General features: G+C 42.2%; 1 protein-coding gene across 1 annotated transcript in view; it reads left to right on the top strand.

The window, feature by feature from the left end:
- EFCC1 (EF-hand and coiled-coil domain containing 1) overlaps positions 1-22,113 on the top strand; it is a 94,847-nt gene that overhangs the window by 65,767 nt on the left and 6,967 nt on the right. The window contains exons 3-6 of the mRNA XM_075573666.1: positions 10,018-10,160; positions 18,424-18,559; positions 20,248-20,413; positions 21,521-21,694. Of these exons, the coding sequence (XP_075429781.1) occupies positions 10,018-10,160; positions 18,424-18,559; positions 20,248-20,413; positions 21,521-21,694 (619 nt within the window). The remainder of the gene's footprint in view (positions 1-10,017; positions 10,161-18,423; positions 18,560-20,247; positions 20,414-21,520; positions 21,695-22,113) is intronic.

Raw genomic sequence — 22,113 nt, 5'->3', positions numbered from 1 at the left:
TTCTAACAGTCCCGGACAGACGGCGGAGCCCCGGAGTAAGCCGTTTGTCACAATATATATATATATATATATACAAAAACCCTCCACAGGAAAGCAAATATGCAAATATAACTGTATGCTCATCTGCATGTCTTAGGCAGGTCTGCAGGCGGGAAAGGCGGGGTTGCAGACCTGCCTAAGACATGCAGATGAGCATACAGTTGTATTTGTGTATATATATATATATACACAAATACAACTGTATGCTCATCTGCATGTCTTAGGCAGGTCTGCAACCCCGCCTTTCCCGCCTGCAGACCTGCCTAAGACATGCAGATGAGCATACAGTTATATTTGCATATTTGCTTTCCTGTGGAGGGTTTTTGTCACTTTTTTTACTCACCATAACTTAACTCAGTATTATGGTATATATATATATATATATATATATATATATAATGTATAATCAGTACTGTGTAATGTATAATCAGTCCAGTATACAGTATATATTATGTATAATCAGGACAGTATCTCCCTGAGCTCTAATAGCAGCTAATATCATTCTCCAACAGTTTTCTGTTTCAGGAAATATTCATATATAATCATTTTTCACAGCATTATTAACCCCATTAATCAGGGTGACCAGAGGTCCCGGTTTAGCCGGGATAGTCCCAGATTTGTAGCAAGTGTGCCGCTTTTGACTGCAGCTGCAGAGAAAGGGGCGTGGCAAGTGTTGGCAGGGTGCGGGTCAGTATTAACAAGGCGAGGACAGTATCATCAGGGGCAGGATCTGCAGGGAGCGGGGCCAGTATTGGCAGGAGGCGGGGCCAGTATTGGCAGGGGGCGGGGCCAGTATTGGCAGGGGCAGGCCAGTATAGGCAGGGGGCGGGGCCAGTATTGGCAGAGGCGGGCCAGTATCGGCAGGGGGAGGGCCAGTATCGGCAGGGGGCGGGCCAGTATCGGCAGGGGGCGGGCCAGTATCGGCAGGGGGGAGTCAGTATCAGCAGGAGTTGTGACCGGAGCAGGGCGGCCGGGAGGAGCAGCGCGCCCCAGCGATTTGACTAAGACGTCTTCTCTGACTTCCGGTGTCTGCCGCTGCTACAGTGCAGCTCTTCGCCGGCCGTCCTTCCCAGCTGCACTTCTCAGCTCACATGGTCCTCAGTCTTCTTCTTCCTCCGCTGACGGCTCCCCTGTTCTGCTCCTGCCACTCTCCTTCCTCTTCTCCCGCCGCCCCGGAGGAGAGAACCCGGCACCATGTCCCAGCGCCCTGTGCCGGGATTACGGGTACTAGAATTATGACCTGGTATGCTGGGTACTGGGTGCATCAGTAGTAAATAGTATATATGATAAACCAAGTTAAAACCGCTGAAAAGGAGTTAAAAGGCAGTGCTCCCTACATGGGCCCAGAACCACAAAGGTCCGATAAATCAGTAACGGACGTTAATTTCCCTCAGGTTAACGCATATCCACAAAGCTAATTAATTGTATGCAAAAAAACAGCCGTTCGTGATCTCATTAGCATAGACTTAATGGCATGTTAAATTAGCTTCAAATACCACTCGCGTTAAGTACCTCTTAGGCTGCGTCCACGCTGCCGCTGAGTGCGCTTGGGGTGCTCACTTCATTTAAAAGCAATCTGTACGGTCACGCGGCGCACTTGGGGAGACAGATATACCTTGCATCCTACTCCATCATATACCTCGCATCCTACTCCATCATATACCCCGCATCCTACTCCATCATATACCTCGCATCCTACTCCATCATATACCTCGCATCCTACTCCATCATATACCTCGCATCCTACTCCATCATACACCTCGCATCCTACTCCATCATATACCCCGCATCCTACTCCATCATATACCTCGCATCCTACTCCATCATATACCTTGCATCCTACTCCATCATATACCTCGCATCCTACTCCATCATATACCTCGCATCCTACTCCATCATATACCTCGCATCCTACTCCATCATATACCTCGCATCCTACTCCATCATATACCTCGCATCCTACTCCATCATACACCTCGCATCCTACTCCATCATATACCTCGCATCTTACTCCATCATATACCCCGCATCCTACTCCATCATTCACCTCGCATCCTACTCCATCATATACCTCGCATCCTACTCCATCATTCACCTCGCATCCTACTCCATCATATACCTCGCATCCTACTCCATCATATACCTCGCATCCTACTCCATCATATACCTCGCATCCTACTCCATCATATACCTCGCATCCTACTCCATCATATACCTCGCATCCTACTCCATCATATACCTCGCATCCTACTCCATCATTCACCTCGCATCCTACTCCATCATATACCTCGCATCCTACTCCATCATATACCTCGCATCCTACTCCATCATTCACCTCGCATCCTACTCCATCATATACCTCGCATCCTACTCCATCATATACCTCGCATCCTACTCCATCATTCACCTCGCATCCTACTCCATCATATACCTCGCATCCTACTCCATCATATACCTCGTATCCTACTCCATCATATACCTCGCATCCTACTCCATCATACACCTCGCATCCTACTCCATCATATACCTTGCATCCTACTCCATCATATACCTTGCATCCTACTCCATCATATACCTCGCATCCTACTCCATCATACACCTCGCATCCTACTCCATCATATACCTTGCATCCTACTCCATCATATACCTCGCATCCTACTCCATCATATACCTCGCATCCTACTCCATCATATACCTCGCATCCTACTCCATCATATACCCCGCATCCTACTCCATCATATACCTCGCATCCTACTCCATCATATACCTCGCATCCTACTCCATCAGATACCTCGCATCCTACTCCATCATATACCTCGCATCCTACTCCATCATATACCTCGCATCCTACTCCATCATATACCTCGCATCCTACTCCATCATATACCCCGCATCCTACTCCATCATATACCTCGCATCCTACTCCATCATATACCTCGCATCCTACTCCATCATATACCTCGCATCCTACTCCATCATATACCTCACATCCTACTCCATCATATACCTCGCATCCTACTCCATCATATACCTCGCATCCTACTCCATCATATACCTCGCATCCTACTCCATCATTCACCTCGCATCCTACTCCATCATATACCTCGCATCCTACTCCATCATTCATCTCGCATCGTACTCCATCATATACCTCGCATCCTACTCCATCATATACCTCGCATCCTACTCCATCATTCACCTCGCATCCTACTCCATCATATACCTCGCATCCTACTCCATCATATACCTCGCATCCTACTCCATCATTCACCTCGCATCCTACTTCATCATATACCTCGCATCCTACTCCATCATATACCTCGCATCCTACTCCATCATATACCTCGCATCCTACTCCATCATACACCTCGTATCCTACTCCATCATATACCTTGCATCCTACTCCATCATACACCTTGCATCCTACTCCATCATATACCTCGCATCCTACTCCATCATACACCTCGCATCCTACTCCATCATATACCTTGCATCCTACTCCATCATATACCTTGCATCCTACTCCATCATATACCTCGCATCCTACTCCATCATATACCTCGCATCCTACTCCATCATATACTCCGCATCCTACTCCATCATATACCTCGCATCCTACTCCATCATATACCTCGCATCCTACTCCATCATATACCTCGCATCCTACTCCATCATATACCTCGCATCCTACTCCATCATATACCTCGCATCCTACTCCATCATATACCTCGCATCCTACTCCATCATATACCTCGCATCCTACTCCATCATATACCTCGCATCCTACTCCATCATACACCTTGCATCCTACTCCATCATATACCTCGCATCCTACTCCATCATATACCCCGCATCCTACTCCATCATATACCTCGCATCCTACTCCATCATATACCTCGCATCCTACTCCATCATATACTCCGCATCCTACTCCATCATATACCTCGCATCCTACTCCATCATATACCTCGCATCCTACTCCATCATATACCTCGCATCCTACTCCATCATATACCTCGCATCCTACTCCATCATATACCCCGCATCCTACTCCATCATATACCTTGCATCCTACTCCATCATATACCTCGCATCCTACTCCATCATACACCTCGCATCCTACTCCATCATACACCTCGCATCCTACTCCATCATATACCTCGCATCCTACTCCATCATATACCTCGCATCCTACTCCATCACATACCTCGCATCCTACTCCATCATATACCTCGCATCCTACTCCATCATATACCTCGCATCCTACTCCATCATATACCCCGCATCCTACTCCATCATATACCTCGCATCCTACTCCATCATATACCTCGCATCCTACTCCATCATATACCTTGCATCCTACTCCATCATATACCTTGCATCCTACTCCATCATATACCTCGCATCCTACTCCATCATATACCCCGCATCCTACTCCATCATATACCTTGCATCCTACTCCATCATACACCTCGCTTCCTACTCCATCATACACCTCGCATCCTACTCCATCATATACCTCGCATCTTACTCCATCATATACCTCGCATCCTACTCCATCATACACCTCGCATCCTACTCCATCATATACCTCGCATCTTACTCCATCATATACCTCGCATCCTACTCCATCATACACCTCGCATCCTACTCCATCATACACCTCGCATCCTACTCCATCATATACCTCGCATCCTACTCCATCACATACCTCGCATCCTACTCCATCATATACCTCGCATCCTACTCCATCATATACCTCGCATCCTACTCCATCATATACCTCGCATCTTACTCCATCATATACCTCGCATCCTACTCCATCATATACCTCGCATCCTACTCCATCATACAGTATACCTCGCATCCTACTCCATCATATACCCCGCATCCTACTCCATCATACACCTTGCACCCTACTCCATCATATACCCCGCATCCTACTCCATCATATACCCCGCATCCTACTCCATCATACACCTCGCACCCTACTCCATCATATACCTCGCATCCTACTCCATCATATACCTCGCACCCTACTCCATCATATACCTCGCATCCTACTCCATCATATACCTCGCATCCTACTCCATCATATACCCCGCATCCTACTCCATCATATTCCTCGCATCCTACTCCATCATACACCTCGCATCCTACTCCATCATATACCTCGCATCCTACTCCATCATACACCTCGCATCCTACTCCATCATATACCTCGCATCCTACTCCATCATATACCTCGCATCTTACTCCATCATATACCCCGCATCCTACTCCATCATATACCTCGCATCCTACTCCATCATATACCTCGCATCCTACTCCATCATATACCTCGCATCCTACTCCATCATACACCTCGCATCCTACTCCATCATATACCTCGCATCCTACTCCATCATACACCTCGCATCCTACTCCATCATATACCTCGCATCCTACTCCATCATATACCTCGCATCTTACTCCATCATATACCCCGCATCCTACTCCATCATATACCTCGCATCCTACTCCATCATATACCTCGCATCCTACTCCATCATATACCTCGCATCCTACTCCATCATACACCTCGCATCCTACTCCATCATATACCTCGCATCCTACTCCATCATACACCTCGCATCCTACTTCATCATATACCTCGCATCCTACTCCATCATATACCTTGCATGCTGGGAAACAGCTCGCATCCTTACTTAAGGGAATGGGTTATAAAGAGTCTTATATTCTCAATCATGCTGGAAGGTGTTTTATGGAATAAAACGGCTCAGCAAATATAACCCATAATTACCATTAAAATAAACATTTTACCAATTTACTTCTTTTGACAAGAGTATAATTTGTTTTTTTATAACTCAAATTTTATTGAAGTTTACGTCATACAACAAAATATACATTTGTCTTCATTTGAGGTAACAGTATTATACCGTAAGACAAGGGATCGCAAACTTTTTAAGCTGCGCCCCCCTGCCAGGCCTCCCCCGGTCTCGCGCCCCTTCTCCTACCTTCCACATGCGTCAAATGATGCTCCCGGGTCGCGTGACATCATGTCACGTGACCCGCGGCGACATTTAGCGCCGGCGACGTCACATGACCCCGCGGCGTCCTTGTTGCAGAGGCCTCGCGGAATCCCCCGGCATTAAATGAAATGCCTGGGGGAAGAGCGCGGCGCCTCTGCAACGGCCCGCGCTCCCCCAGGCAAAACTCCCGCCCCCCAGTTTGCACACCGCTGCCGTAAGACATGCATGTAACAAAGTGCAAATAAAGAAACAAAAGAGAAGGGGGGGGGGGGGCGTCAGTCTGTCCTCCTCTCCATCCTCTGCGTGTTTCTGTACTGAATGTGTTTCCATTTCCGCGGCTTTAGTTGGCTCCCGCGGTCTGATCCTCTGCTTTCTAACCAAATTCTTTTTGCAGGTCCCAAGTGTCACTTTCCCGTCGCCTTTGAGTCAGCGGAGAACGTGCTTCCAGTACTATCATAGCAAAATTATAGTAGCAGTCCCTCCAGGGATGAATGTTTGTGCAAACCACATGATCCAGACTTTAGAAATTTAGCGCCAGTATCATTAACCAAACTCGTTCATTTTTCCATTTGGCATACGAACCAAATTCTAAATGTATACGTTTTTGGGGTCCTATGTATTTAGAATTTAATGTACTAATTATTGTTCTTCCTTATTAGTTTCCACAAATCAGCTTAGCAAAAGGAGTACAGATGGACAATTTTCCTATATACTCTTGAAGGATTTGGGTTACTAACAGCAACGAGGGCACATTAGCAGCAAATGGGTTATTCACAGATATAGCTTTCAATTATTCTTTTTTCTAAATAAGGAAGGCAATGCAGCTGTAATTAATGTGACAAAATCCACTGTGTACAGAAATGATATCCAATTATGGGGACTACACAGAATAATGTGACAATTAACAGATGATATGCAGATAAACTTTATAAACCAAATACAGCCTTTTTTTTTATAGCCAGCACTATTCATTGTTACTTTGAAAGTTAAATGCCTTTGATTTTTCCCGGGACACCATTTCACATGACAATATTTTCGGTTACATTTTGGCTCACAGAATCGGAGCGGCCATGGTCTTTTGAAACTGACAGAAGCCGTGTTAGATTAAACAAAAGCTCCGCATAATCCGTGTATTTTATCTTGGCAGCAGGCTGTTGCATTGATACGTATAGAATATTGCTTGTGACGCTTCAGTGAATGCGTACAAGGTGCAGTTCCACGCATCCAGGCTAATTCCCCTGCTAATAGCCTGCAGGTTCCCTGGTGTCCTGATCACACACTGTACTTAATTACTAAATCCGCCAGTCATTTTCTGTCTAAGACCGGTAATAAACAGTCCGAAAATCACCAAGTCAACGTGTATAAAAAAAATCCAATACATCGAGACTCTGGATAAAGGTTGGTTTTTGGGCCGAAACGCCGACCCTCATTATTCCCCAGGGTGTCAGCCGATTATTCTTTCATTGTTTGTGGGAAGGTTTTTCCACCGGTACACTGCATTTTAATATTATATGTATTCAACTTTTCACATTGTATGTAAACTATTGTGATCCTTTGAGTCTTGTACTGTGATCGCACTGCGCTGTGGTACAGGTAATCCTCGGGATCAGCCGAGTGGTTTATCCGACGCGGCATACTGCAGTCCGCTGGACACATTATCCGATGGCGGAACCGCTTATCTGACGCTCACCGCCGCAGATTAACATGGACCCGCAATCTGACGGTCCGTTATCCGACGGCGGAACCGCTTATCTGACGCTCACCGCCGCCGATTAACATGGACCCGCAATCTGACGGTCCGTTATCCGACGGCGGTTTGGGGGACGTTTTCCGCCGGATACGCGAGGACTGTCTGTATCGGATGCAATATACCTATGGACATTTATTTTGTGTCTTGGTACTTTTTGTAGTGTTTATTGCTCATTTTTCCAGATATAGAGTATTTTAGGGTGGGAATGAATTAGAGATACCATCTTGAGATCATTATTTACATATTTAATTCCTTTGCATTACCTGTAGGGAACTCTGGGGTGTTACATCTTACTTCTTATAAGGGAAAAGATGGAGCAAAAAGATTTTTACTTTCTGCCTTAAATCTTCTTTACAACAACAAAAAGTTTTCTTTAAAATGCCCCCTCCGCATTTCTGCGTCACGCTCCTAACCTTACTGACCCTTCCCTAATTTGAACACAAATCTGTGCTGCTTAGGATAGGACAACATGATAGAACACAATCAGGTGACGCTTTAATTCCAGTCTCATTAAGTCACCGCCCTCACTGGCAATAAACAGGAAAGATAAGAAATACAAATGATCAGGGGAAACGAAAACGCAGCCATGAGTCTCCCTCACAATGGAGCCGTAAACCTGCATTCATTTATAGGTCATTATATTTGGGGGAAAATAGGTTACTATTTTCATGTAAGATGTTTAGCTCAGAGTTGATTTTGGTTGTGATTGCGCCATTAAAAATAGAAAGCAGTAACTAACTCCTCTGCCCCTCAACCTTGGAACCGCTGCTGTATTTTCTCCCTCACGTATAGGGCCATTTTACTAAGCAGTGCTACTTCATAAGCCACATTTACATCAGGCGAATAGGGCCTATTCAAGTACATTGTATTGTATTGTATGTCTATTTGTGTAGCGCCATTGATGTACATAGCGCTTAACAGCAGTAATACACGTGGTAATCATATAAATAACGAATAATATAAAAAACAGGTCATGGGAATAAGTGCTTCATACATAAATGTAACATTAAGGAAGAGGAGTCCCTGCTCCAAGGAGCTTACAATCTAACATGGGCTGTAAGACATCTTCCAGCATGGGAGGTGTTTTATGGATTAACATGGTTTAGTAAAGTGCAAAGTTCACTTCACTACAACTCTAGTGTACAATATATGATGATATGTGGGATTCAATGAGCCCTAAGGCGTGTTCTGGCACCATAAGGATTTTCTTATTGAACTGCGCTGCTTACTATATACTGTATGGCCATATATCTTTACATGGTGACAGGGATGTCAGTCAGTTTTGGAAAAGATTACCCTAAAATGTGTTTGTTTTTTTATTACAAATATGTAAGGGATATGCTGTACTCAGGGAGACATAGTGTAAACAAGTTATCTTTGCAAGTTTTGACAGTCCTCAGGTGAGTGGGTGAGGGGTAAGTGGGTGAGGGGTAAGTGGGTGAGGGGTGAGTGAGGGGTAAGTGGTTGAGGGTTGGGTGAGGGTAAGTGGGTGAGTGAGGGGTAAGTGGGTGAGGGGTGAGTGAGGGTAAGTGGGTGAGTGAGGGGTAAGTGGGTGAGGGGTGAGTGAGGGGTAAGTGGGTGAGGGGTAAGTGGGTGAGGGGAAAGTGGGTGTGAGTGAGTGAGGGGTAAGTGGGGGAGGGAAGTCGAGCCAAAAGTTCTACAGCCACCTGTGGGAATGAATAAGATACAAAGGGAAATGTAAAAGCAATTGCTTTTTCATTCCATCATTTTTGGACCGAGTGAGTTACTTTGGGGTAACCAGTGTTGCCCGGTGCTGTTCAGCTACATATACAGTACATTACATCATACATTGCGATTGCTCTGCCCAGTCCCACTTGACATAGCCACAAGCACACAGGAATGGAAGTAATAGCCATAGCTTACTGATATCTATAACACACATTACCAGCTGGGAATTCCAAACCAGAACCAGTAAAAGAATCTTCGATATACAGGAAACCCCAGTAAGTAATCTTGTCTCGGTGTCTGTATTAGGATCATGAAATGAATACACCATTAATTTTTACACAGTATTTACTAATTACCTTTATTATTGCAGGGTATTTGATGGTAATAATATTGAACAAACCGGTGTACATATTTCCCTTTATGTATGCTTGTAAATACAATATATCTCAAAGAGTGTTTTATTGCTTGGTCCATTCTAAATGTTGCTATATGTCTTTTATACTTCAGGTCAGAGGCCAGGATGCTTCAGTTGACTACACATGATAGCATAGAGCAGAAAAAAGGATCTCTCAGGCAGGCTGAACAGTATCATTTGGCTGCTCAGCAGGACAGAAATTCACCAACAGGAGATACAGAAAATATCTACAATGGTATGTACAATATAACCTGGGTAAGAAAGAGTGCCTGTACCTTCACATGAAGACCCCATATTTCCAGTTATACATTGTGTTGCCTGCTCAATAGCATCCGTATTGATTTTTTTAAAGAAATGTCCTGATTATTAATTTGAAGGATAATGGAATCAATGAAGGTTTTCACTTTGGGTCGTCTGTGAAATAGACCAACAGAGTAAAAAAAAAAAAATTCCGTTAACAAACCAACACACAATACTAGCATCATTCCAATATCATAGCCAACATTTTCTTTAAAAAACAGGCTACACCCCAAAAACTGTTTGTTCTTTCTTTTTTAAGGCAGTTTGAAGTTATACACAGTTTTTTGGGCTGCTGCCATGTGGCCTAGTATTATAATTTATGGTATATAAACAGTCAGGTACTATAGACAGAAATGTAATTTAATATAACTTTCAGCTTTCCACAGGGGACAGAAATATACAATGTTACTAAATGATCAAGCAGCATACATACTTGTAACACTAATTTGTTTTACCAGGAAATAATACATTGGGTTAGGGTTAGGGTAACCTCTTGTACTGGTGATATATCACTGCTAAAACAAATTTAGTCTTCGATTAAAAAAGTACAGTATATTCAAATCACAACCTTTTAGATCCCCCATCTGCTGTTATCAAATAGTCCGTTAACGCAGAACTCATAACGTCATGTTATCAAAATCAGTAACCAACGTTCTGTTTCCTGCGGGTAACGGTGTTTTGCATCATTTCTTGTTGAAGTGCCGTAGAATTATCTCTAACGCATTGTCATACAGCAATAGCTCGTATTTATGTATTGCCTTTTAATGCTAAACAACTTTCAAATGATGCTTTCAGGCAATTTTCATGGAAAGGGGATGTTTATCAGAAATATAGAAAACAGGTCTGTTTGTAAGATTGTGCATAAGGAATTAAATGGGATGCGCATGATAAATTGGATTAATTGACAAGCTTGCTACTGTAGCTTGATATTATATAATATACTAAATTGTAACAATCTAATCTAAATATATATTCTAGGGTGACCGTAACCCCTTTTTCCTGCTCATGCCCCCGAGCTCCAGGTCTTCATGGCTGAGCACTTGTTGGCTTGAAGACTTCTTTGGCTGTGTGCTGGAGTTTGCTGCCAAATCTTTTGCTGCAGCCAACACTCACTCAAAAGCTCACCTGGTGCCTGGCCTCTCCTCTGTTTTCCCTTCACTATTTCCTCTTTACATCTCCAGTCCACAGCAGGTCATTGCAAACTTCAGTCAGAAGTTCAAGACATACTGTATCATTGTCCAACAAACTTCAGTTGTATTGTATGTCTTTATTTATATAGCACCAAAAGTGTACTCAACGCTTCACAAAGAATACAGTACAGGGAATTATAATAATACAATAAGCGCAGCAAAATCAGACAATAGGAAAGGAATCCCTGCCCCGAAGATCTTACAATCTAATAGGTATGATGGGAGACTTAAAGAGCCAGCAGATGAGGGAATAAGTGCAGTATATGGCAGTGCTTGGTCACAATGGTTGGTAGGAGTGAGTGTGGGACAGTAACCATGAGTGCAGGCTATTGGGATGCTTGATTTGTGGGACAAGTTTTAAGGTTAGTCATTATTAAATCAGAAGGTTAACACAATTTACTAGGGAAAAGATGGCAGGGGGGCGTGTGTGAGATCTGGTGCGTTTGTCTGGGTTCAGGATTAGGGGAGATCCCCAGCTTTCCCTATAAATGTGGGACAGTAGACAAGCATACAGTATATTTTATGTAGTCTCGCAGTCATATTTACAAAACTGGGTCATATATGAGGAAGATATGTTGTATAGTCTTGAAAACACATACTTTAAGCCATTCCTTTATTCTTCATTATTTTCATGCTTTCGTGTTGATCTCATAAAAGGTAGCAGGAGAGTTTTACTTTGACCTAGATAAATACAGCTTGGTAGATTGTAGATATACTTACAGGTATGTTCAGAAACAATATGTCCTTGCTCAGAAGAAGGTCAGTTGTTATATGCATGTGCCATATTAAGTAGCGTTGTTACTACGTGGATGCACAAAGGCTGCATTCCTAGTCTTCAGTGATACTCACATAACAAGAAAACGTTCCAGTCACTGTATGATGCAGAATATGCAAACGTTTCCAGTCATGTATGATGCAGAACATGCAAACGTTCCAGTCATGTATGATGCAGAACATGCAAACGTTTCCAGTCACTGTATGATGCAGAACATGCAAACGTTCCAGTCATGTATGATGCAGAACATGCAAACGTTTCCAGTCACTGTATGATGCAGAACATGCAAACGTTCCAGTCATGTATGATGCAGAACATGCAAACGTTTCCAGTCACTGTATGATGCAGAACATGCAAACGTTCCAGTCATGTATGATGCAGAACATGCAAACGTTTCCAGTCACTGTATGATGCAGAACATGCAAACGTTTCCAGTCACTGTATGATGCAGAACATGCAAACGTTTCCAGTCACTGTATGATGCAGAACATGCAAACGTTTCCAGTCATGTATGATGCAGAACATGCAAACGTTTCCAGTCATGTATGATGCAGAACATGCAAACGTTTCCAGTCGTGTATGATGCAGAACATGCAAACGTATCCAGTCATGTATGATGCAGAACATGCAAACGTTTCCAGTCATGTATGATGCAGAACATGCAAACATATCCAGTCATGTATGATGCAGAACATGCAAACGTTTCCAGTCACTGTATGATGCAGAACATGCAAACGTTCCAGTCATGTATGATGCAGAACATGCAAACGTTTCCAGTCACTGTATGATGCAGAACATGCAAACGTTCCAGTCATGTATGATGCAGAACATGCAAACGTTTCCAGTCACTGTATGATGCAGAACATGCAAACGTTTCCAGTCACTGTATGATGCAGAACATGCAAACGTTTCCAGTCACTGTATGATGCAGAAAATGCAAACGTTTCCAGTCATGTATGATGCAGAACATGCAAACGTTTCCAGTCATGTATGATGCAGAACATGCAAACGTTTCCAGTCGTGTATGATGCAGAACATGCAAACGTATCCAGTCATGTATGATGCAGAACATGCAAACGTTTCCAGTCATGTATGATGCAGAACATGCAAACGTTTCCAGTCATGTATGATGCAGAACATGCAAACGTTTCCAGTCATGTATGATGCAGAACATGCAAACATATCCAGTCATGTATGATGCAGAACATGCAAACGTTCCAGTCATGTATGATGCAGAACATGCAAACGTTTCTAGTCATGTATGATGCAGAACATGCAAACGTTCCAGTCATGTATGATGCAGAACATGCAAAGGTTCCAGTTGATGTTCTTGAATGCCGAAAAAATACTACAAAATATCAGAAGGTGTGATAAATAGAAAATGATGGTTATTAAATAAAATATTTTAGCGGCATTTGATTTTTGTTGTCTCAAATCGGTCAAAGCAGCATTTTTAGTAATTCCTGTCTGGAAAAAAACAACAAACGACGCATTGGAAGGAGATTTGTATCGAGCTCCATAACTGTCCGTACTGGTCACTGTAAATGTGCTTCTTTTAGGTCCTGAAGCTTGGGCTTCATTGGTTCTATACCAAGAGGTCCCCTGGTTCCAGACACATTGTTCTTGGCAGCCTCCTGTCCGGTGACCTGTCCAGTGACCTGTCCAGTGACCTCAGTTGCTGTTGACAAGTTTAGGCTTCCAAAAATGATACTTTGGAGAATAATATCTTCAGAACCGTGTGGTGGATAAGACAGCACTTTTTGACCTCACTGTTAATTGAATGTTAATAATAATACAATCATTGAGCATTCAGATTTCTGCTTTTATGTCAGTATTTTTAGGAACTTTGGCCTGGTTGTGCTCTGCTTAAGTCTAAGTAGTAGTTCGAGTGAGTAATGAAGGAGTTAGGGAGAAGATATTGTGCACACATACAGTAGAATGCATCATTTTTGCGTAACCTGCCATAATTTTTCTTCACCCTTTTGTGCGCCAAATAAACATCAGATCTCATTTGAATTAAACTTGTCTCTTCATAAACGCGTAACATCTATTTACAGATAAATACATTAAAAAATTGGCAAACATCTATTCTAGATTGTTGTTTACAAAAAATCTTAATCCTCTGGAAAATTAGATTTTACATTGCGTATTGTGACAAGATCTCGTATGTCTGAAGCGTCCATTTTTAATTTATATTTCAAATATTATTTAATTACAGCTAAATTATGGAACATAAATGACACAAATGAATACTCCCATGTGTGTTGAAGTTTCAGTTTGAAATGCACAGTGCACTTCCGGTGTACTATAATTAAATATTGTAGTGTAGGGAACCAAAGGTCGTCCCTGCTTTGCAGATTAATTATTGATCGTGATATCCTGTAAACTAAGTAAATTGAATATGATGTGAAGGTGAATTGACTTCACATGCAGATCCCCCTTGAATAGACAATTAATTAGAAATGAGTATACGCTGTGAAATCAAAAACATCTGGGTCAGTAACGAGTGTTAACCCCTGATGGCTAAAGCAGTAACCCAACTCCAAAAGTGTTTTTATTTCCCTGACCTAATGGTGGTTCCCAGGACTATACGCATTCAGATCTCGCTTCTAATAAAGTCCCAGTGCAAGAAACATTGTACTCAGCTCATCCCAGCATTTACCTTACGTACCATATCATGTTCCCCTAGTTCAATGGCTCCGGAAAGGGTGATTCTGTACTGGAAGTAACACTGGGGTGGGGGAGGGGGGTTGAGGGATGTTTGTAATCCCCAGTTCAGATTGAAAGGGTTGATAGCTCCTTTTAAATGTGAAAGATGGAAAACCAGTTTAGAAATGATTGTGGTTGTTGCTTCTTTAAACTATATGAACGTGACTCAAGGAAGTTTTTGGTAACTATGGTCTACCCAGTCCAGCATACAACTACTAAACTTATTTTATTATGTATTGTACATTAGCTGAGTGATCCTACTCAATTGGCTTGCCTTAATTAATAGGTAGGGACAGTGTCGGACTTGGACATGAAGGGCTCACAAGATAAACCAATTGTAGGGGTCCCCTACGGGGACATAACCTAAAAAAAAATCTGCATAAATGTATGTATTTATATATACGTGTCTACATTTATTAGCTTGAAAGTCTATGTTATGCCCCATATATTTCAACACTACCCTTCTAAGTAGCCTTATGATTGGTGGGGAAGTTGAAGCCAAAATGTTGACCCCCATATTGTCTGACCAGAAGATTATGTTTTTTTTTGGGTGAGTTTATGTCCACAATTCTACTAATACTATTTAGGGGAAAAGCTCAAAACATGTCCTTTGCTTTGGCCATGCCCCGAACGCGTGTGCCCCAGCAACATCGGCACACAGCTGGAGCTCTAGGTTGGACCCATAATCATTTACTGTTAAAATGGGAAACATTCCTGTCATGGTAACTTATGACAAGATATAACAAACACCAAATATCTGGGTTGAACTGAACGAGGCTTAGATATAATAAAATATATTTATTCCTTAAAAAAGGTGAACACAGCAATATAGTACAATTAACAGGCAAGAAGGTAACACTTACTTAGGGTTGGGGATGGAGAAGTATCAGCAATCCGGTGACATTCCAGGTGAAATTAGAAGAACTAGAACTGTAGGGTTGACACAGTTTATATACCTTTGTAACCCTATTCTTAACATTGAATACAGACTATTGGTGAACAATTATCTGCATCCAATCCCTAACGTGGAGACACAGATTAACCCATGCCCCCCAGCTCGTTAGCCCATGCGTACTGGGACTCTGAGGGTCTTATTTCTGTAGCCCCATAATTAAATCAGGGGCGACGACCAGTCTACCAGATGAAGTATCTGGCAGGATCTTCATTGTTTGTAGGTGTAGATATAACACTTACAAACCACTCCAGTTTGATGCTTCTCCGCCCTCAGGTAAACAGTTAGAGTGGCAGAGTCTTTTGATCAGTACTTGGTTCCTAGACTTTGGGTTGCCCCCCTGACCATTTGCATTCCTTTGTGTGAAGTAATCTGCGCGGGTTTTTATCCCCGCCTTGGAATACAATATTAAAGTTAAAACACAGACATATTAAAATATCCGGTTCCGTTAGGTCCAGCGGGTCCAAACTTTCCAGATCTTAATGCTGGAACTGGGACATCATATGATCCAAGTTTTAGCCTGCTGCGACCTTCAGAACCGGAGATACACAAATACCACTTAAACCGTTTCATACTTTAACACAAAATTCTCTGCTGTAAAATAAATCACAGTTTGTCACTAAATCCCCATTGTGGTGCAGACACTGATATTATAGTGAAACATGGGAACAGGGGAACATACAGTTTCCTGACATGACAAGGTGTAAGCCACATTCCTGGACCGCAGTCCAGTTAACCCCTTGCCTCCCTGGTGAGGTCAGGGGGTGGCCATATGGGGTGCAACCCCTTTAATACCGGGCCAACCCCCCTCTCCCTCTACAATTCCCATATCAGCAGATCATTCTTATGCAGTGATCTGGTTTCTAAATCTCCATCCTTCTGCGGGAGATCTGCCCCACAGGGATCCCTGCATGTGAACTGTAGCAGGCACAGTAATGAGTGCATCTGTTTAAGCGTACCTTCCTTGCCCTAATGCATGGTGGATTCGCTTCCTCCTAGCTTTGTCACCATGTCTTTAGGTAGTCTGAACTCCATAGCCACTGTATATATCGTTATCCCCAGGAATTATATGACTTCAATTGGGCTCTCTGTCTTATCGTTGGCTATGGGTGTGCCTTAGGCTGCGCTTATAGTGCCTGGTGATGGCGACGTGATGTCGCTCCAAAACAAATCAATTGACTCCGTCGCAAGCGTGACGGAGCGACCCACAATTTTGAAGCTGGGTAAATTTGATTTTTAGAGACAGTCGCCACATGTGACTGTCTCTAAACCAATCAGAGAGCGCTGCCCGCCCCCTTTCGGGACATCACTGGCCTTGTCACCAGCGACGTCGCTGAAAACCAAATTATGACTTTCGCTAATGGCGACGGGTGACATCATCGGTCGCCGTCGCCAGCACTATAAGTGTGGCCTAACTCATGCATTGGTTAATAAACAAATCCAGCAGGAATGAGCAAATCTTGGATTCAGGACGACCCTCTATCAGAAAATGATCTGGATAGGTTTGAAGACGATAACATATTATCTTGTCAAATCAACGTGATTTGATTTTTTTTGCATAAATATTTTGACATCTAAACAGGAAGACCTTGTATATACACGTAGACAGGTTACTAAATACAACAGAGGCGCAGCATTGTCACAGTAGTTTGCGAACCAGGTGAAATGTGACAATTTTATTTAGCTAAAAATTTCACACAAATTTGACTGCTTCGCAAAGACTCAGTAAGTTATTTAAACCAGACTCTGAAATAGGGCTTCTGCAGGAGAGATAGCGTCACCTATACTCTATGGGGTGAGATACCTGTGAAGTTGAACACATCTATTTGGAGGTATATACTATAAGTAAATGGGTCCTCTTCTAAATAAATCTCTCTCCTGCAAAAACAGTACAGGCATACCCCGCATTAACATACGCAATGGGACCGGAGCATGTATGTAACTATGTAACACAGGCATACCCCGCATTAACGTACGCAATGGGACCGGAGCATGTATGTAACTATGTAACACAGGCATACCCCGCATTAACGTACGCAATGGGACCGGAGCACGTATGTAAAGCGAAAATGTACTTAAAGTGAAGCACTCCCTTTTTCCCACTTATCGATGCATGTACTGTACGGCAATCGTCATATACGTGCATAACTGATCTAAATAACGCATGTGTAACAGGCTCTATAGTCTCCCCGCTTGCGCACTGCTTCGGTACAGGTAGGGAGCCGGTATTGCTGTTCAGGACGTGCTGACAGGCGCATGCGCGAGCTGCTATTTGCCTATTTGGTGATATGTCCTTACTCGCGAGTGTACTTAAAGTGAGTGTCCTTAAACCGGGGTATGCCTGTATTATGTGTTAAATAGAATAATGGAATTTAGTGACTTGGGGACTAATTCCAGCCCTATTTGAAAAATGTTTGCTCATTTAATTTTGCAACTCTCACGTAGTTAAGGAAACTTCCTAAATCCCCCTTGAAGACATTTGCATGTCTGTCCTACAAACATAGCGATGTGCTTGTGTGTCAGTGTGCAACACGACTCGCACAGAAGCTGCTCATTTCTGCGTTCTTTTCAGTGGAAGATGAGATGTTTCGCTCGGTGGAAGGACAAGCAGCTTCTGATGAAGAAGAGGAGAAGTGGGCTGGAGATCAGCACTGTCAAGCAGCCGAAGTAAAGAAGCTTTTAGCCCGGCTTTCATGCTGTGCTAGTGGGTAAGTTGGTTTATATAAAGAGTGTGTGTGCTAATGACAAACGAGCCTTTCTGCGCACGGAGACAGAAGCAGACGTCACAGCTCACAGAAAATGACATTTATTTTACCGCTGTGATAAAAAAAAATTTTTTTTTTAAAGTAATAGAAAACGTTGCTGTTGATAACATGGAACACTGAAAATAGAATGATTTGTTTCATATTTCAATCCATCATATAATATATATATTTGGACCTTGTTACTAAGTGGTGAAATGCCGTAAGACACCTTATGGTTCATTTTCTTTAACCGACCAAAAAATAGAAATGTAGCCAGGCTAATGTTTGTTTCAGCCGGGGGGAGCTGGGGTGGTCCCATGCAAAAGTAACGTACGACTCGGGGCAAACCATGGCTGTCACTTTCACTGAGGCCTTTTTAAGCTGAACCTTTAGCAAAAGGGAGTCTGGCTACTTCTGTATCTCCCAGTTTCAGCAGGCGGGTTGTGCTGTAGCACCGCTTAGTCAATAAGACCCCTAATCTTTCAGGATTTAAAGCAGTAGCAGAAGCTTCAATGTGACAGCCTGGAAGTGGGAGTATGAGTTACCTTGTAATGCAAAGTATTTAATTCTGTCAAACAACGACTTTACATTGAGATGTAGCAATACAATGCAGCAATGCACATATTTGCCCTTGTTCATCTATGATTGTGTGATTACAACATGAACCTTGTGTCTGTATCAGTGGATTGTGCCTGTTGATGACCTTTTCCTATCAGGAGGAAGGGTTTCGTAGCATCTGTCGCACACAGTATCAGCTCATAGCAGGCTTCCTCTCATAACGGCAGCCCGGAGCCAGTAAGCAGCCAGTAAGCAGCCAGGACAGTATCTCTCTTCACCTTACTGTCTGGATCTTAGGGATCAGATGAATTGTGACAATGGTTTTGGATACTGCCAATCATCATTCCATCTAAGAATACCTAAACATTATACTGAAATACAATCAATGACATCTGTAAGATGATCTGTTCATATCGTACAACATATTTACTGGTACAAATTATGTGTTTAATCAAAAGTATTCTGTGTTAATGGGATGTGCAGCCTCCAACATGTTTGGAATCTATGTGTCTGATAATTTAATCACAACTCGTATTACAATCACTGTTTGGTAATCCTTCAGTGGATAATTTATTAATATGTATTTCACATAATATTTGATCATGTGTAATAAAGCTGAGATTGGTGTTGGATAATAAGGCAGAATTAGGCAAGATTAAGTACTTCTCAACGAACACCTCTGAAGTCGGCCTGGAGAGCAAAGTGGCAGCAAATCATAACACACCCTAGCGGTTACCCTGAGTTGAACTTTGACTTAGCACTATTAAGTGAATCTGGACCATATTGTGCCACAGACTTTGTTTTCTATATAACTTTTTTTAACTTTACAAGTTATATTTGATAAATGTTGATTTAATGTTAACATACATTGTTTAACTCTACGCAAATTGTAAAATAAGGGAAACAATACAGAGAAGTTAATTTTATTAATGCCTAATTTTTATTCGTATTTTAGCATAAATGCTAAAACTATTTCAAACCTAGCACCGCCATGCTTAATGTGACCAAAATGATTGTAGATGAAGGCATTTTCTTTTCTATCAATGCACCAAATTGCTAGTTTCTTACCCTTAAAAATGCATTTCTCTTTACAGATGTGATGACAAGATGGTAAAGGGTCTGTTGTCTTATGTTGGGAGGTCTAACAATATTGATTACAGAAATACTATTGTGGCTTTGGTTGAAATAATTACAAGATTAACAGAACAACTGGACATGAAAGAGCAGGAAGCAAAGAAACTTGAAATGATTATGGAAGAGGTAATTAATAATAATATTTTAGCAGTGTCATGAGATCCCCAACTAATGGTAGCCATTGTTCCAATCCATTGTCCCCTACTTAAAGGGACAATCCATCCTAGTACAATGTGAACCAATGCCAGTCACCTACAGATGTAGCGGAGGTTATTGAACCACCGACGCGCTTCTGCAGGTCAAATAGCACGCTGACCACGCTCCCTTTTCTCTGGCGGCTGATTCACCGTCCGCCTCTCCTTCTGACACGTTGTGTTTGTCCTGCAGGAACGCGCTAGTAATTGCACTGTCTGCTACACCTGTGCAGGTGTATTAAACATGTCAATAAGTTATTATATAAACATAGTGAGCTGGGGGGGGAGAATTAATATAAGGTCAAATTATTGATATTTAAACCTTTTTAAATACAACACATTACAGCACAAGGCATTGCTTGCCCACTCTGGCAGCGAAAGTGTTAACACCGTAAATATTATTTATGTATTTTGATCCATGAGCTTACATTTTGCTGTGTTAAGAATAAAAAGTACATTTGTTGGTTTGCTGTATTATATTTGTAGGTATTTTGGCATGAGCGGTGTAACTCCAAGTATTACCAATATTTCCTGTATTATATACTGATTTTGGCCATGCATACCAATTGGTGATCTGTTGAGATATTAAAGCTTCTATTCTTGTATATCCATATATACAGTACTGAGAGCCGTAACTTGAATGGAGCATTTATAAATGATCTCTTTTGGAGGACAGTTTTTTAGTGGATTGAAACTTTAAACATTAGGGTTAAGTTATAGCGTTTTACAAAGAACAAAATGTAATTGAAAGATCAGTTAATTTAACACAATTTTGACCATGTTAACTAAGCAGTTCTATTGCACAAGACCCTTCCTAGCACCAGACAAAACCTTACAGTTCATTCACAGGAAGGAGTATTGTGGACAAGCACATTCTACTGGGGCAGCTTGAATGTAATAGACAAGTTTTCTGATGAATGCAAATTGTCACTTCATTGTCTCGAAACGTCACACACATGAACACCTAGGATTAAGCTTCATGCTGCTCCAATGAAAGGTATCAGAACCATTAAAGAACTGTATTCCTTTTAATTCCCAGTGTTGTGCTGTTCAGATGAAAGACCCACTAATACAAGAACTGGAAAAGAAAGTGGAGGAGATAGAGCTACTTAGGGTGGAGCTCCAGATGCTGGAGACCGAGAGGGTCAGATTATCACTGGTAGAGGAGAAGCTGCTGGACGTTTTACAACTTCTCCAACAACTACGACACCTGGTGAGATATGTTTGGAATGACTTCCCCTTTCTTTTGTATGACTGTATGGTAAGATCTTAATGTTGCTATGTTATAATGGGCTACATCAGAAAGGAAATCTTTAATTGCCACTGCGCTTTGTCTTGGCATTGATGAAATCTGCCAGTCCTGAGTTGATGGTGTCCCATGCTCCTTATAGACATCTGGCACAAATATGAGAAATATTTGTAATAAATAATAAGTGACCTCCATACATTTGATGCTGGAACAAAATGATACCAAAAGAAAATTCTTCAAAATGTCACGATAAAAAGAAATACATAGCCCAAAAATGTTATTTGAATTGGCAGACCTTTTATAAACATTTTAAGGAAGATAGTCCTGTCTCTTCTTAGAGCTCATTCATTTTACTTACTTGTAACTCATTTGGAGAGGGTTAG

This window comes from Ascaphus truei, chromosome 17 (assembly GCF_040206685.1).
Source record: "Ascaphus truei isolate aAscTru1 chromosome 17, aAscTru1.hap1, whole genome shotgun sequence".
NCBI classification, from domain to species: domain Eukaryota; kingdom Metazoa; phylum Chordata; class Amphibia; order Anura; family Ascaphidae; genus Ascaphus; species Ascaphus truei.
The sequence above is the reverse complement of the archived record's forward strand: the minus strand, read 5'-3'. Positions and strand labels throughout refer to the sequence as shown.